We start from the raw sequence: 15,471 nt of genomic DNA, 5'->3' as shown, positions 1-15,471 counted from the left end.
CTGCGCTGCCAGGGCTCCTTAACTCTACCCCAGAGCTTCTAATCAGGATCTCCAGGGGTGGGGCCTGGGTATCTGTTTGTTGTTGTTTACAAACATTGAAAACAAACCCCTCAGTTACTATTTTAAAATTATTTGTGTTCTTAATTAGGAACCATTATTTTAGAGGCTAGGAATATTATTCCAAAAGTTCAAGCAAATTGTATTTAACATTAGTTTTAAAAATAGTAATAGCTGTTGTTGATTTTGCACCATTAGGGACTGTGCTAAGCTATTTACGTGCATTATATTAATTCTTTTTCTCAATAACCTTATGAGGGAAGACTTATGTCCATGTTGTACAAATAAAGAAATTGAGGATTACAAAGAGTAAATAATTTGCCCAAGAGATAAGACCGTAAAACTCCCAATCCCCCACATCAGATCTTGAACTAAGAATAATTTTGGAAAGCACTGGAATGAGATGATGAAAAGTAGAATTCCTTGAACAGTAACTTTGATGGTTACTCCGTGCATTGTTTTATGTCATAACTTTGTAAATCTGTCCTTGGAGCCGTGGCCTTTAGCATTACCTGACAATTTTTACCTGGTCCCCTGTGAACATTTCTTGAGCTTCCATCTGTTTTCTCCCAAGAGTAAAATAGAGTGAATGCAAAGATGAATGAGCTGTCTGTTCTAAAGGGACTCAGTGAATCAGGCAACTATAGTGGCAACGGATACTGTGACAAGCGTCTTCAGCTTGTGTGGATGCCGCTTTGTAGCAAAGAGGAGTCTCCGTATGGAGATTGGCCAAAATCTCATGGATCAGGCACCAAAATCTCAGAGGTTCCTTCCAACTTTAAATTTGATCTCCTCCTTTTTGTTTGTTTTTCATATTCTTCCTGTTTGCCTTACATACTTCTTCAAAGCAGCATTTGACACTTGGTTCTTTTCTTGGGATTGAAGATCTCTCAGGATGGGCCACTTTCCTATTTTGCTACCCTCCTTTTTAAACCTTCAAAACCAAAATTTATTTGTATAGTTTCAAAAGCTGATTAATGTCACACAGAACGCCACTTGGGTTTTATATTTTGGCAAGACGGTAGAAAGAGATGGAGAGAAGGAAGATACAGGTAAAGAAATGATGATCAACTTTGGTGGTTGTCCCTATTAAGGGAACAAAACAAGAATTTAACATGAATTAGAGTATGGTTACAGATTAAAAAAAGTTTTTCTTTCTGTTGGGTCCTATTTATTTTGGAATATTTTTAAAAAGTAGAAAAATATAGAGAATAATGTCCGATAATTATGTACCTGTCTACCTATGACCCAGCTCTGTTTTCTTTTAATATTTTGACATATTTGCATCACATTCTTATTAAAGAAGTAAAACCTCTCAGGTACAGCTGTAGTGCCCATATGTAACCCTCCCAACCCATTTCTTTCCTACTTTCCCCACAGGTAAATTGCTATCCTGACTTTGGTGTTTCTCTACCATTCATATTTTTATACTTTTGCTACTTAAGTGTGTGTATAGTTTTTATATATATTTCATATAAAACTGTATCTAAATATTATATATTTATTTTTACAATAACTGCTATTGCCCACGTGTACTTCTTCAGACAGCTTTTTTGTCCAGAATCATGTTTTTGAGATCTCTCCATGTCGGTACGTGGATTCACATTCATTTTTAGCTACTGAATGGAATCCGATTGCATGACTATACTGAAATTTATTGACCATTTGCCTTTTATTTGCCTCAGAAAATTTTTATTTTTGTGGGCTTAGCTTTTTTTCAGTTTATATAATTCACATAACACATAATTCACTCCTTTGAAATGTATAATTCAGTGCTTTTTAGTATATTCACAGAGTTGCTATTTTTGCCATTTATTTAATTTCAGGATATTTTCATCGTTCCATAAAGAAACCCCATACACGTTAGCAGTCACTTCCCATCTCTCCCTTCCCATATCCTTTGGCAACCACTGATCTCTCTGTTACGGTGGATTCGTCTGTTCTGAACATTTCACATAAATGTAATCATCCAGTATGTGGCCTTTTGTGTCTCGCTTTGTTCACTTAGCGTACTGTTTTTAAGGCCCACCCGTGTTGCTGAATGTCTCAGTACCTGATCCTTTTTTATGGTTGAATAGTATTCTGTGGTTCGGCTACACCACATTTTGTTTATCCATTCCTCAGTAGATGGACATTGGGGTTGTTTCCACTTTTGGCTATTGTGAATCATGCTGCTGTGAACATTTGTGTACAAGTTTTTGTTTTTTTAAATATGTGTAACACAACATTTGTCATTCCAACATTTTTTGGTATTGTGTGCAAGTTTTTGTATGGAAATATGTTTTCAGTTCTCTTGAGTATACACTTAGAAGTGGAATTGTAGGTCGCATGTTAACTCTATGTTTAATTCCTTTTTGAGGAATTGCCGAGCAGTTTTTTTCCACAGCAGCTGCACCATGTTACATTCCCAGGAGCAATGTACGAGGGTTTTGATTTCTCCAGATTTTTGTCAACACTTGTTATTGTCAGTCTTTTTGTTTATAGCCATCCCAGTGAGTGCAAAGTGGTATCTCATTGTGGTTTTTTTATTTGCATTTCCCTAACGACTGATGGCCCGGTGTTAAGCAGTTGGCTGCTAATCAAAGGTGGCAGCCACTCCTTGGAACCCCTGTGAGGCAGTTCTACTCTGTCATATAGGGTTGTTATGAGTCAGAATCCACTCTACAGTGGTGGGTATTTAATGACTAATGATGTTGAGTGTATTTTGAGATGCTTATTAGCCATTTCTGTATCTTTTTTGGAGAAACGTTTATTCAAGTCTGGAAACCCTGGTGGCGTAGTGGTTAAGTGCTATGGCTGCTAACCAAGAGGCCAGTAGTTCGAATCCGCCAGGCGCTCCTTGGAAACTCTATGGGACAGTTCTACTCTGTTCTATAAGGTTGCTATAGGGTCGCTATGAGTTGGGATCGACTCGACGACAGTGGGTTTGGTTTTTTTTTTTTTTGGGTTATTCAAGTCTTACCCATTTTTAAATTAGGTTGTTTGGCTTTTTATTGTTGAGTTGTAGGAGTTCTTTGTATACTCTAGATATTAAGCACTCACCAGATACATGATTTGCAAATATTTTCTCCCATTTTGTAGGTTGTCTTTTCATTTTCTTGATAATGTCCTTTGCATAAAAATTTTTAATTTGAACAGTATTCAATTTATATATTTTTTCTTTAGCTGTTTGTACTTTTGATGTCATACCCAAGAGTTCACTGCCAGTTACAAGGTCTTAAAGATTTATCCCTGTTTTCTCCTAAGACTCTTGTAGTTTTAGCTCTTAATTTAGGTTGTTGATCCATTTTAGTAAATTTTTGTACATGATGAGAGGTAGGGGTCCAGCTTCATTCTTTTGCTAATGGCTATCCAGTTTTCTGTGCCCATTTGTTGAAAAGACTATTCTTTCCTCCATTGAATTATCTTGACACCATTGTGGAAAATCAGTTGACCATAAATTTAAGTGTTTAGTAATTCTGGACTCTCAAGTCTATTCCCTGGAGCTGTGTATTTATTTTTATGCCAGTATCACACAGTCTTGATTGTTATAGCTTTGAGGTAAGCCTTGAAATAGGGAAATGTGTATCTTCCAACTTTGTTCTTCATTTTAAAGAGTGTTTCAGTTCTTCTGGGTCCCTTGCATTCCCAGGGATGAATTTTAGGATCAGCTTGTTCATTTCTACAAAAAAAGCCAGCCATAGATTGTGTTGAGTCTGTAGGTCAGTTTGGGGGAGTATTGCCATTTTAATAATAATTGTCCTCCAATCCAGGAACACGGAAGGATGTCTTTCGATTTATTTAGGTCTTCTTTAATTTCTTTCAATGATGCTTTGTAGTTTTCAATATATAAGTCTTGCCTTTTGTTAAATTTATTCGGAAGTATTTTATTCTTTTTGATGCTATTTTAAATGGAATTGTTCTCTTAATTTCATTTGGGGATTTTTCATTGCTAGTATATAGGAATATAATTGATTTTTCTGTACTAATCATTTGCCTTTAGACTACCAAATTGTTTCTTTCTCTATTCCGATAGCTCCTGAAATCTTGTTTGTCATAAAACCCTTCCAGTTTTATTTAAATTGCTCATTATGTTTTTGAGGATTTTTTTTTTTTTTTTAATTCTTACCAGGCAGACTTGAATTACATCAATACTGAGCTATTTTCAGTCTGGTAATATGCCTTCAAACATTTGGGCACTTGTGAAATGGAGCTATAGACAAATTTTTACCACCTGCTTTTCTGTAAGGTCTGTACCAGCGCTAATGTCATTAACGCTGGGCTGTTATTTCATAAAAATGGAAACTAAAGGATGCTTGAGAACAACCTGTGGAGGATCCCCCACCCCACTAACATGTAGGAATCATAATTCTGACCTGTTCTGAAAATGACAAATATAGATAAGATACTAGAATCGGTAATGGCTCCTCCTCCTCTGAATTTTGTCCCTTCTTGCACAGATACCTTAATTCATCAGTCACCTGCTCTGACCTTGTGCACGTCGTGAGCCCATTCTCTTGAAGTTTTGCCTCCGTCCCTGATTCTAACCTGCTGCTAAGACTATTCTGCCACATGGCTGGATGCTCAGTGCTCTAGACTACACAGCTAGTTTGATTTCTTCTCTGACCTCTGCCTCCTGGACATTGTTTGTGCTAGCCTGATCTAGCCCTTCTCAGCCTGCACGTGTAACTAGACTTGCTGGGCTTTTTTGGCCTTGGTTTTTTTTTTTTTTTTCATCCCGCAGTCTCAAACTCTGAAATGTGTAGAAGCCTTACTAGGGTGCACATTATGCGGCGTGTACAGCTAAAACTGAAGCTGTAAGTATAACCCGTTGTCGTCAAGTCGATTCTGACTCCTAGCGACGCTACAGGACAGAGTAGAACTGCCCTATAGGGTTTCCAAGGAGCCAGCTGGTGGGTTCGAACTGCCAACTTTTTGGTTAGCAGCTGAACTCTTAGCAGAACTTGTATTGCTCCTTAAAACTTCAACAATTCCTTTATACAGTTTCCTCCTGTTCTCTTTCTCCTATTCCTACCTCCAGTACCTTTTTGCTACTAAACTAATGTGTGGTGAAACTTGTCTAACTGTAAGGAAAGTAGAGTCAACACTTTGTTATTAATCTCTGCTATAACGGCTTGCCATTGAATTGACTCCAACTCGTGGAGAACCCATGTGGGTCAGAGTAGAACTATGCTCCACAGGGTTTTCAGTGACTGATTTTTTTTTTTTTGGAAGTAGATTGCCAGGCCTTTCTTCCAAGGTACCTCTGGGTGGACTTGAACTGCCTCATAGCACTGGACTTCTACTTCAAAAGATTTTAGAAGGTAGCAAATTTGATGTTCTTTGAAGCTTGGTAAAATGTGTTTTTAAAAATTATGTAACCATTTACATGTTTTTCAAATTTTATTTTTCTGTTGTTGAATATACACAGCAAAACAGACACCAGTTCAACAGTTTCTACACTTACAATTCAGTGACATTGATTACATTCCTTGGGTTGTGCAACGACTGTCACCCTCCTTTTCCAAGTTCTTCCTCCGCCATTAACATAAACTCACTGCCCCCTAAGTTTCCTATCTAATCTTTCGAGTTACGGTTGTCAGCTTGATCCCATGTAGATAGGCCTTAGGAGAGCATAATGCTCACGGCAAACGTTCTTCATTAGCTAAGTTAAACTATTGTTTGATTTTAAGAAGACTTCAGGAGATATTGTTGATTTAAAGGTTTAAAGATTGTCTCAGTGTAATAGTTTTGGGGATTCATATAGCCTCTGGATAGTCTGTAGAGTCCCTGAGAATTTGAAATTCAGTTCTACATTTTCCCTGTTTTGATCAGGATTCTTCTATAGAATTCTTGATCAAAATGTTCAGTGATGGCAGCTAGGCACCATCCAGTTTTTCTGGTCTTGTGATGAAGTAGGCAGTTGTTCATGGAAGCAATTAGCGACACATTCCGTTTTCTCCTGTCCCTGACTCTCTTTCTTAGCCCGTGGCTCCAGGTGAGTAGAGACCTGTCGTTGTGCCTTGGATGGCTGCTTGCAAGCTTTTAAGATCCCAAGCACTACATGGTGAACTAGGAGGCTGAACAGAAGCACTGAACACGTTATTAGGCCAATAAACTGAGATGTCCCATGAAACCAATTTACATGCTTTTTGATAGTGACAATTATATTTGTTCTTTTTAAATTTTCCTTGTCTAAGTTCTAGTTTTTGCCACTGTTGTTGATTGATGTTTTTAGGATGTTAGTGACATCAGAATCAATCACTCATTCCTATTGAGAAGCAATGTAAATTTAGAGAAATATGTAAATTTAGTATATTTGATGAAATGTTTATTAGTGACCTTTATAACGAAAGATGGCGTTTTGGTGATTTCTGTCTTTCGTTAGATTAGACTTCAGAGATTTTTGTCCTTTTTGCCGTGTATGAAGGGATAGTATAAGAAAATAAGATTTGCTGTTGTTTCCATTATTTGTAGAGCTTGTTGCTGTTCTAGCTCTGTAGGGTGCGTGTTATAATTCAGTTAAATGTGTTTTACAGAACAACAATTTATCAGATCCTAATCAGGTAAAGTGTATAATTCTGTATGATGTTTGCTGGCTCTAATAGTGCCAGTGCAGCAATAACTTCATCGATCTCCGAAGAAATGTTTCTGAATGTGCTGCTTTAGTCCTGTATTTTTCTGAGTAGTTCATTGAAAAGAACATTCAGAGACTTAAATTGCTTTATTCTTTCTTTGAGCTAGATAAGTCTTTTTATAAATCAGTTTTATTTCAGTTTGGAGTTTTGAAAATTTGAAAGTGGAAAAGATCTGACGCTTAGCTCTTTCTTTGTTGTTTGCTGCTGAGTCGATTTGGACTCATGGCATCCTCGTGCAATTTAAAAGAACTGCAGTAACTACAGAGAGATAGAAGTTGATAAAATCTCTTGTGATCGCGGGTCCTGAAACAAGAATTTATAAGAATTGTTAGGAACAGGATTATATTGCCCCTTGTGTGTGAGAGTGTTTGTGTGTGTGTTTGTCCATCCATGTCTGTGTCTGAAAATTAAGGCCTCCTGGCTTATCTAAGGCTTGTCCGGATGTTACCACTTTAACCTTGGGTTCTACTTCCTGTGTGAAGAGCCAGCTCTCCCCACCCTACAGCAGACTCTCCCTCTTCATTCTCAAAGCTCCCACTATCAACCATACAGTCTGGTCCAGATAAGGCTGTAGAGGGCCTGTGAGCCCTTAGAAAAATTATATTATAGAACACTTTATATCTAAAATTAATTGGAAGTATATATGTAAAAGTAATTTGGTTATTTTTTCTAATTAAGAGATTATTATTAAATACAAAATTTTTTTTAAATCTCACATAAAATGTTGTCTCCTATCTTTACATACCCTTCCTTCCAGCCCTGCTTTCCAAAGGTAAACACTTTAATTGTTGCTTAGTGAGTGTTTTGTTCACTGTTTATCACCAACAGGTAGAATAGTGCCTGATTGGCACCCAATAAATATTGGCTGAATGAATGAAAAGATGCCTTAACTTTGTCCTCAGATTTGATAGATGGTTTGATTACTTTACAATTCTAGGTCGAATATCATTTTTTATCTTGGATAGGATTGTTCTGCCATTTTAGCATACCATTTACTATTCAAAGTGAGTCCATTCAGATTTCAGTGTATATGTTACCTGTTTTTCCTTTCTGTAAAAACTCTTAGGATCTTCTCATATTATTACCTTAAGGGGAAAAAAAAAAAAAGGGAGTTCATTCAGTAAGGAGAAATTTTCTTGAATTTCTTTGTTAGGTCCAAACTCCTCTCTCTCCCCTTTCATTTTGAGTTATTTATCTCTTTGACATCTTCCTCTAATTTCTGGGAGATTTCCTTAGTATTACCTTCCAACCCTTCTATTGATTAGTATTTGTGTGATTATATTTGAAAATGTGTTATCATATGTCTTCTTTTCCAATTCTTCCCTTTTTTTATATAGTATTTTGGGATTCACTTATTCTGTTGTATACAGGCTTCCAACCCCTTCCTCCTGTTTTTAGCTCCTTGCCTTACTTCTCTCTTTCGTAATACTTGGCATCTTCAAGTGCCCAGTCAGTAGAGGTTTTCTGGGCTGCTTGGTGGTACCCTCTTCTGTAGGCATATAGATTGTCACTTCCTTCTCTCTATTGTGTTTACTTTTTTTTTTTACAACGGATTTCCATCTTCGAAATTATTATTATTATTTTGGTTGAAAACCTTTCCTCTAGCTTCATTTTTCATTGTCGTTAAAATGTTAGTAGATTTTAATTGCTGTTTTGGGTGGTTTTATGGGGGAAGAGGAGGTAAGTGCATGTGATCCACCTGCCATGTTTATGTTGGAGGCCTTTCTTTTCCTTTGAGGTCCTGGGTAATTGCATTTTATGAGTGTACTTGAAATGACAAGTTAGATATGTAAATTTCAACTTGATTAATTTGAAGAAAATTTTGACTGAAATGTTGATTTGATATGTTCTAATTTCCAAATGCATCATGTACTTTGTAATAATAAATGCTTCGGCTTTTATTTCTGTAGAAGAAATTGAGGAAGAATCTGAAACAACAGTTGAGGCTGACTTGACTGATAAACAGAAGCATCAGTTGAAACACAGGGAACTCTTCTTGTCGCGCCAGTACGAGTCTCTGCCTGCAACACACATCAGGTGAGAGTGTTTTAGAAATTAATCTGCAGTACTCAGTAATATTGTGACCAAAAACAGAAAAGACAAACAGCCTTATTCAAAGCGTTTTCCAAATTGTCCTGAGGATCTTGCTCAAGTTAGCTTACTCAAGACTTCATAATGGAGTTTTATCTTAGAAATTTTATAGTGTGTATTAGCATTTTAAAGTCCTGCAAACATTCTACAGTAGAGGAATCAGGTTAGCCTCGTTTTAATGTCACTGTTCCCAACTTTTTGAATATCTGTTAGCATCCTGCAGAACAGCATCCAGCAGATACCATTTTTTTAAGTGCTGGTGTTCCCTAGATTCCTAGAAAATCTTAGAGTCATTAGAATTCAAGAGGTAAAACCCAGGATTTGGCTCCCAGGCAGGTAACTCTTAACAGTATGGGATATATGACTGTTTGTTTTCTTCAGAGAATCTCTGAAAACTTTCTTCTTTATTAATCATTCAGTTACATCTGCTCTGTGCATTGATGGGGATACAAAAGTGAAAATGGCCAGTCCCTAGTTGGCAGTTTGGACAGTTCTGGAGGACTGATAGTAGTCTTTTATGGTCTGCTGGTAGTGACAAAGTCTAAGCATAAGTTGAGCTGTTTTTTCAGTATCTTCTTTAATAGGTGCGTCTCAGAAACATAACAAAGTGTTTGAACCTAAAAGACAGGCGGATTCTGACCCTCAGGGCCAGGAATGCTTCAGAAGGAAGTGGTATTTATTCAGTCTTAAAGAGAGTGTGGGGGTGCATTTCATATAAGAGAGAGCAGGTGAACATGGGGTGTGCTCAAGCAGCAGCGTGTCCAGGATGATGGGTGTATGAGGGACTGCAGTGTTTCAGTTCCCTCAGGTTAAAGAAATTCCCTTCAGTTTTTGTTTAGTCTTTCTTTTATTCTTTTTTCCGATGGTCACCATTGTCATAAAAATCCTTTCCATAGTGAAATAAAATGTTTATGTCAGTAGTTGCCACCACCTATCTAGGCCCCAGTGTCGGATTGAATCTGAGTCTATGTTTATGGGCTCAGACAGGATTGTAGACTTCCTAAAGCTCTGATTTGATCCTTGTACTCCACACACCCTTCCCCCCTAACTCCAGGGACTTGGTGCTTAACTTCTCCTTGCAGAAATGGGCACAGGGGTCTTCCAAGGCAGGAAATGAATGACAGAGATCCCGGAATTTCAAGTTATTTCAAGAAATACTAACCTGCCTTCCCATTCCTCCATAAAACCCATTGCCGTTGAGCTGATTCTGACTCACAGGGACCCTATAGGACAGAGTAGAACTGCCCCATAGGGTTTTGAAGGAGCAGCTGGTGAATTAGAACTGCCAGCCTTTTGGTTAGCAGTCCTAGATTGCCATAGCTCTTAATCACTGTGCCTCCAGGGCTCCGATTCCCCAATCGTTACCTTCATATTATTGCTTTATTTGAGTGGAATCACCTTTTAAAAGGGCCTGTAGTTAAAGTTATAGTGAACTGGAAAGATAGCTAGAACAGGAAAAATTATGGGTTGAAGATCTGCTAGAAACTTAATCTTCCTATTAGAGAACAAGGGCAGCGTACATGTTGCATGGCAACCAGATCTCTTGCCCTCAGATTTTGAAAACAGTCCGAAGCAGCGCTGCCCCACACAAAGACGGCCGCAGCCCACCACACTGCTTTGACTGTGTGTCGCTCTCCTACAGTCCTGTCAGTAGTCTAGTCTCATGCATCAGGCTCCCGAAAGGGCTCATTGCGCTTCTTCTGAGTCTCATTCCAGGGCTTTGACCTGTAATTTTTTCGTTCCGGGTACCGTGTTAAATCTGCCAAATTGTAAAACTTTGGGTCTGTTCCTGTTCTGCTTCGTCTGCCATGACTGAACCGGTTTGAAGCTTTGGTTCTTAGGGGGTACTATGTTTAAATTTGACGAGAGTTAGTATATTTTGTGTGACTTAAGCCCTTTGTGGGAAAAGATAATCAGGACTGGTAATAAGGGAACAGTCTTTTACCCACCAATAGGAGTATTTTAAGAAAGAAAACAAGGAATAAAGTTAATAACTTTTGCTCAGAGTTGGAACATGGAAACATTGTATTTTGAGATTTCCTTAAAGCTGTGTGTAACTAATAAATGCTAAAGAGCCATGTGCATGCTATTATTTAATTGGAAGAAGCTAGACTATAAAGGTTCATTTTAAACTGAAGAAGTTAATGTGGCCAGTCATAAGAATCTTGCCAGAACAAGAACCTGACAAATGGTTTTTAAAATGTATCTAAAACACGCAAGTATATTTTTAATTTACCCTCCTGATAGCTTGGAATCTGTTTACAAGTGATGTTGGTTTCCTTTAACAGATTGCTTGGAATGAAAAACTAGTGATGTGTTTTTCATTTTCCATACGGGCTGAGAAAGTATACTGGAATATAATTATCAAGACATCCCTATATTGAACATAGACACTACATAGTGTATGTGATCATTCAGTCAGTGTTGAACATTATTTCCAGAGTATATTCTAGGTTAGAGACCTTACTAACTGCTTGGTAAGACAAGGTCTCCAGCTTTGGGGAGTTTAGAGGGTGCCAATTCCTTTGAATTATAGTGGAGGGACATAGATATTTGGGAGTTTTGGTTGTATTTCCTTGTTTTTGAATTTGAGAAGGAGTGGTGCAGAGCCTCATTTTCTCATTAATGGCTCTCATTTTCAAACAGCTGAGTGGGGTTGAGGGCAGAGTCTCTGGCCAAGGCACCAAGCCAAGCTAACCAGCCCACATGCTGATGTAGAACAAGTGCACATTGGAGTGGTCTTGACATTTTGCTAATGTTTAAGTCATGCCCTATCTGTTTCTGCTATAACTGGAGAAAATTACTGAAGCCCCATTGTTCTTTGGCAGCAAAGAGGGCTAATTTGGTGAATACTGGCTTTTTATTATCAGGGACATTATCAGATGCCCAGAATTTCCTTGGTGCTATATGGGAAAGGAGAGAAAACCTGACCGATGCGTTCTTGAGATCCTTTGTTGCTGTAAGCGTCCCAACACATCGGGAGGGCAACTCATTGTTCCTTCTGAGTCCCCTGGGAGAAAGAGAGCAGGAACTGGAACTGTTCTTAATAGGGTTAGCAATTCACCTCTTGTTTGTGAGAGACTGATAGGGCTTAAGCAATGAGAATCCCTTCGGGACTTTTTTTGTGGGCAGGGTGAGAGGCATCATGTTTCATGCATAGTGTCTTAGGTCACTTAATAACAGACTGTATGCCCGGTACATTATAAAGCATTATAAAAGGTATTGTTATGCCAGCTACCAGACCTGTTATATGTACCTGGTGTTCTGTATGGCACAGTCTTATTATATATAGACAGTATGTATTGAACTTGACTTTTAAAAATTCTAGCGTTTATTGAACTTTTCATGATAGGTACTAGTCCATTTGCTTTACGTGTATCTTACTTAATTCTTACTCTATAAAGTAAGTCCTGCTATTATCCTCAAGGAGCTTTGGTGGCAAAATGGTTGTGTTCAGCTGCTAACCGAAAGGTAGGTGGTTTGAACCCACCAGCTGCTCTGCGGGAGAAAAGGCCTGACAATCTCCTCCTGTAAAGATTATAGCCTAGGACACCCTATGAGGCAGTTCTACTCTGTTCTATATGGTTGTTGAGTGGGAATAAACTTGACATCACACAACAACACGCTGAGTATATTCAAAGTTAGAGACCTTACTAAGACCAGAGAAGCCACTCCAGAACCTAAATTTGATTTCCATAGTAGAATAGCTCTTAAAGCCGTATGTGCACATAGTGTTGATGCAGTCTTTTAATGGCAGGGCACTTTTGAGACAGCCTTACATTCTTTTGCCTTTTAAGTAGTTGTTAGGTTAGGGTCTCAAAATATAAACACCATCATCATCACCATCGCTCTGTAGAAGAGTGGCTATGCGCACTAAGCACTCGGCTGCTAACTAAAGGGACAGTGGTTCACACTCACCAGCCACTCCGCAGGAGAAAGATGTGGCAGTGTGTTCCTGGAAAGATTACAGCATTGGAGACCCTGTGAGGCAGGTCTACCTTATACTCTAGGGTCACTGTGAGATGGAATCAACTCGACGGCAATGAGTTTTTCTTGGTTTAAGTGATGTCATGTTACTTGTGGAGTTCTTGGGTGGTGCAAATGGTTAAAGGCTTGACTAGTAGCCAGAGGCTGGCTGTTCGAGCCCACTCAGAGGCACCTTAGAAGTAAGGCCTGGCTGGCAACCTACTTCTGAAGGGTCACAGCCTTGAAAACTCTGTGGAGCAGTTCTTCTCTGTACACATGGCGTTGCCATGAGTTGGAATCGAGTTGATAGCAATTAATAACAACACATGTGGCTTCTAAAGATAGTCTGACTTCCAAAATGAGGAGCTGCCTTTCTTTATTCAGTCGAAATACCGTCTTGAGCCGTTGGTAAGAATGTTGTGCCTTGTGTAAGATTTGTCTAGATTGTTCCTTTCGTACTTTGTCTTAGATTTTAGATTATTGAAGGTCCATACATTATTTTTCTTGTCTACTGTGTAACAGTGTCCACACAGCCATTCCAAATTTTAAGCTTGGAAAGAGTTTACATTTAATTTTATTTTTGTTCTTCAAGGAAACAAAACTATCAACAAATGGTAGACTAATCCCTTCTTTTTTATTGTGAAAATATACACACCAAAACATTTGCCAATTCAGCAATTTGTACACGTAAAATTCAGTGACATTGATTACATTCTTCGTTTTGTACAACCATCATCACTGTCCTTTTGAGTTATTCCACCTTTATTAGCATAAACTCAAGTCCCCTCAGCAAAAACTCCTCCTTCATCCCTCTCCCCACCTTTGCTTGGTTGTTTTGTGCCCTCAGTCAACTTAGACTCTGTGTAACAGGTAGAACTACCCCATAGGGCTTCCCAGGCCATAGTCTTAATGGAAGCAGATCGTCAAGCCTTTTCTCTGGTGGGTTCAAACTGCCAACCTTTTGGTTAGCAGCCGAGCACAACCAGTAATAATCTTTGTTTTCTGTTATTTGCTTTTTTCATCTAAGTGAGATCATATAGCATTTGTCCTTTTGCAAGTATCTTATTTCACTCAACATAATGTTTTAAAGGTTCACCTATGTTGTGTAGAGTAATCCCTTTTTGATCACAGTTGACCTTAAGTGAAATTTTAGATTATGTGCTTTTCCTTTTTTATGTCCTTTCTCTTTTCATGAAAATTGGATGTATGGAACCACAAGTTACTCAGCTCTGTGGGAGAGCAATTTATTCTGAAACAACATTAACATTTTACAAGGACGACAAGGCAGAGGATAGGAAATTGTTTTGTATATGTATTATTTGTAATTAAACAAAGCGAATTTATGAGCAGTTTACAGCAACTATGAGAAAGGGAGAAATGGAAAAGTTTCTAGTCAACAAGAGTTATTTGGGGCAGGATTATCGTATTATAGTTCTTATAATAATACCCAGTGTTGGGGAGAGTGGGGAAATAGATACTTTTCTACACTTTTAAGGATATAAGTGTGATTAGAAAAATCAGTCTAATTGTAACGTGTGCATGTCCTTTGATCCAGCAATCCCACTTAGAGGATTTTATCTTATTGAAGTTCTCATGCAAGTTTGTAATTGTTCATTGTGTAATTGTTTTAAAAATTTGAAAATGCAGGCAAGTTTTATCTTTATACTTTTCTATATGTGCAATTTTTCTGAAGTGAACACATATTGTTGTAGTTGTTAGGTGCCATTAAGTCAGTTCTGACTCACAGTGACCCCATGTACAGCAGGAAGAAACACTGCCCAGTCCTGCGCCATCCTCACAATCATTGTTATGCTTGAGCCGGTTGTTGCAGCCACTGTGTCAGTCCATCTCATTGAGGGTCTTCCTCTTTTTCTCTCTCTACCACGCATGGAAATCGTGGTGGCATAGTGGTTAAGTGCTACGGCTGCTAACCAAAAGGTTGGCAGTTCGGATCCACCAGGCGCTCCTTGGAAACTCTATGGGACAGTTCTGCTCTGCCCTATAGGGCCGCTATGAGTTGAAATCAACTCGACTACAGTGGGTTTTTTTGTTTTCTACCAAGTATGATGTCCTTCTCCAGGGACTGATCCCTCCTGATAATATCTCCAAAGTATGTGAAATGAAGTGTTGCCATCCTTGCTTCTAAGGAGCATTTTGGCTGTACTTCATCCAAGACAGATGTGTTCGTTCTTTTGGCAGTCCATGATATAGCCAGTACTCTTTGCCAACATCATAATTCAACGGTGTCAATTCCTCGGTCTTCCTTATTCCTTGTCCAGCTTTCACATGCACATGAGGGGATTGAAAGCATCATGTTTTGGGGCAGAAGTACCTTAGTTTTCAAAGTGACATCTTTGCTAAAAAGCAACACTTTAAAGAGGTCTTTGGCAGTAGATTTGCCCAGTGCAATGCGTCTTTTGCCTACTTGACTGCTGCCTCTGTGGGCGTTGATAGTGGATCCAAGTAAAATGAAATCCTTGACAACTTCAATCTTTGCTTTCTTTATCGTGATGTTGCTTATTGGTCCAGTTGTGAGCATTTTTGCTTTTTTCTTACATTGAGGTGTAATTTGTACTAAAGGCTGTTGTCTTTGATCTTCATCAGTAAGTGCTTCAAGCAGTCTTCACTTTTCATCAAGGAAGGTTGTGTCATCTGCATGGTGTAGGTTGTTAATGAGTCTTCCTCCAGTCCTGATGCCACGTTCTTCATCATATAGTCTGGCTTATTAGGGGTATATATA

General features: G+C 38.5%; 1 protein-coding gene across 7 annotated transcripts in view; it reads left to right on the top strand.

Annotated features, from left to right (window-relative positions):
- Positions 1-15,471, top strand: part of MTA3 (metastasis associated 1 family member 3) — a 201,617-nt gene that overhangs the window by 67,519 nt on the left and 118,627 nt on the right. For all 7 annotated transcript variants that reach the window (XM_049870635.1, XM_049870631.1, XM_049870629.1 and 4 more), the window contains exon 4: positions 8,585-8,711. In XM_049870635.1, the coding sequence (XP_049726592.1) occupies positions 8,585-8,711 (127 nt within the window). The remainder of the gene's footprint in view (positions 1-8,584; positions 8,712-15,471) is intronic.

Source organism: Elephas maximus, chromosome 26, assembly GCF_024166365.1.
Source record: "Elephas maximus indicus isolate mEleMax1 chromosome 26, mEleMax1 primary haplotype, whole genome shotgun sequence".
Classification (NCBI taxonomy): Eukaryota; Metazoa; Chordata; class Mammalia; order Proboscidea; family Elephantidae; genus Elephas; species Elephas maximus.
Note: the sequence above shows the minus strand (reverse complement) of the source record. Positions and strands in the feature narration are given on the sequence as shown.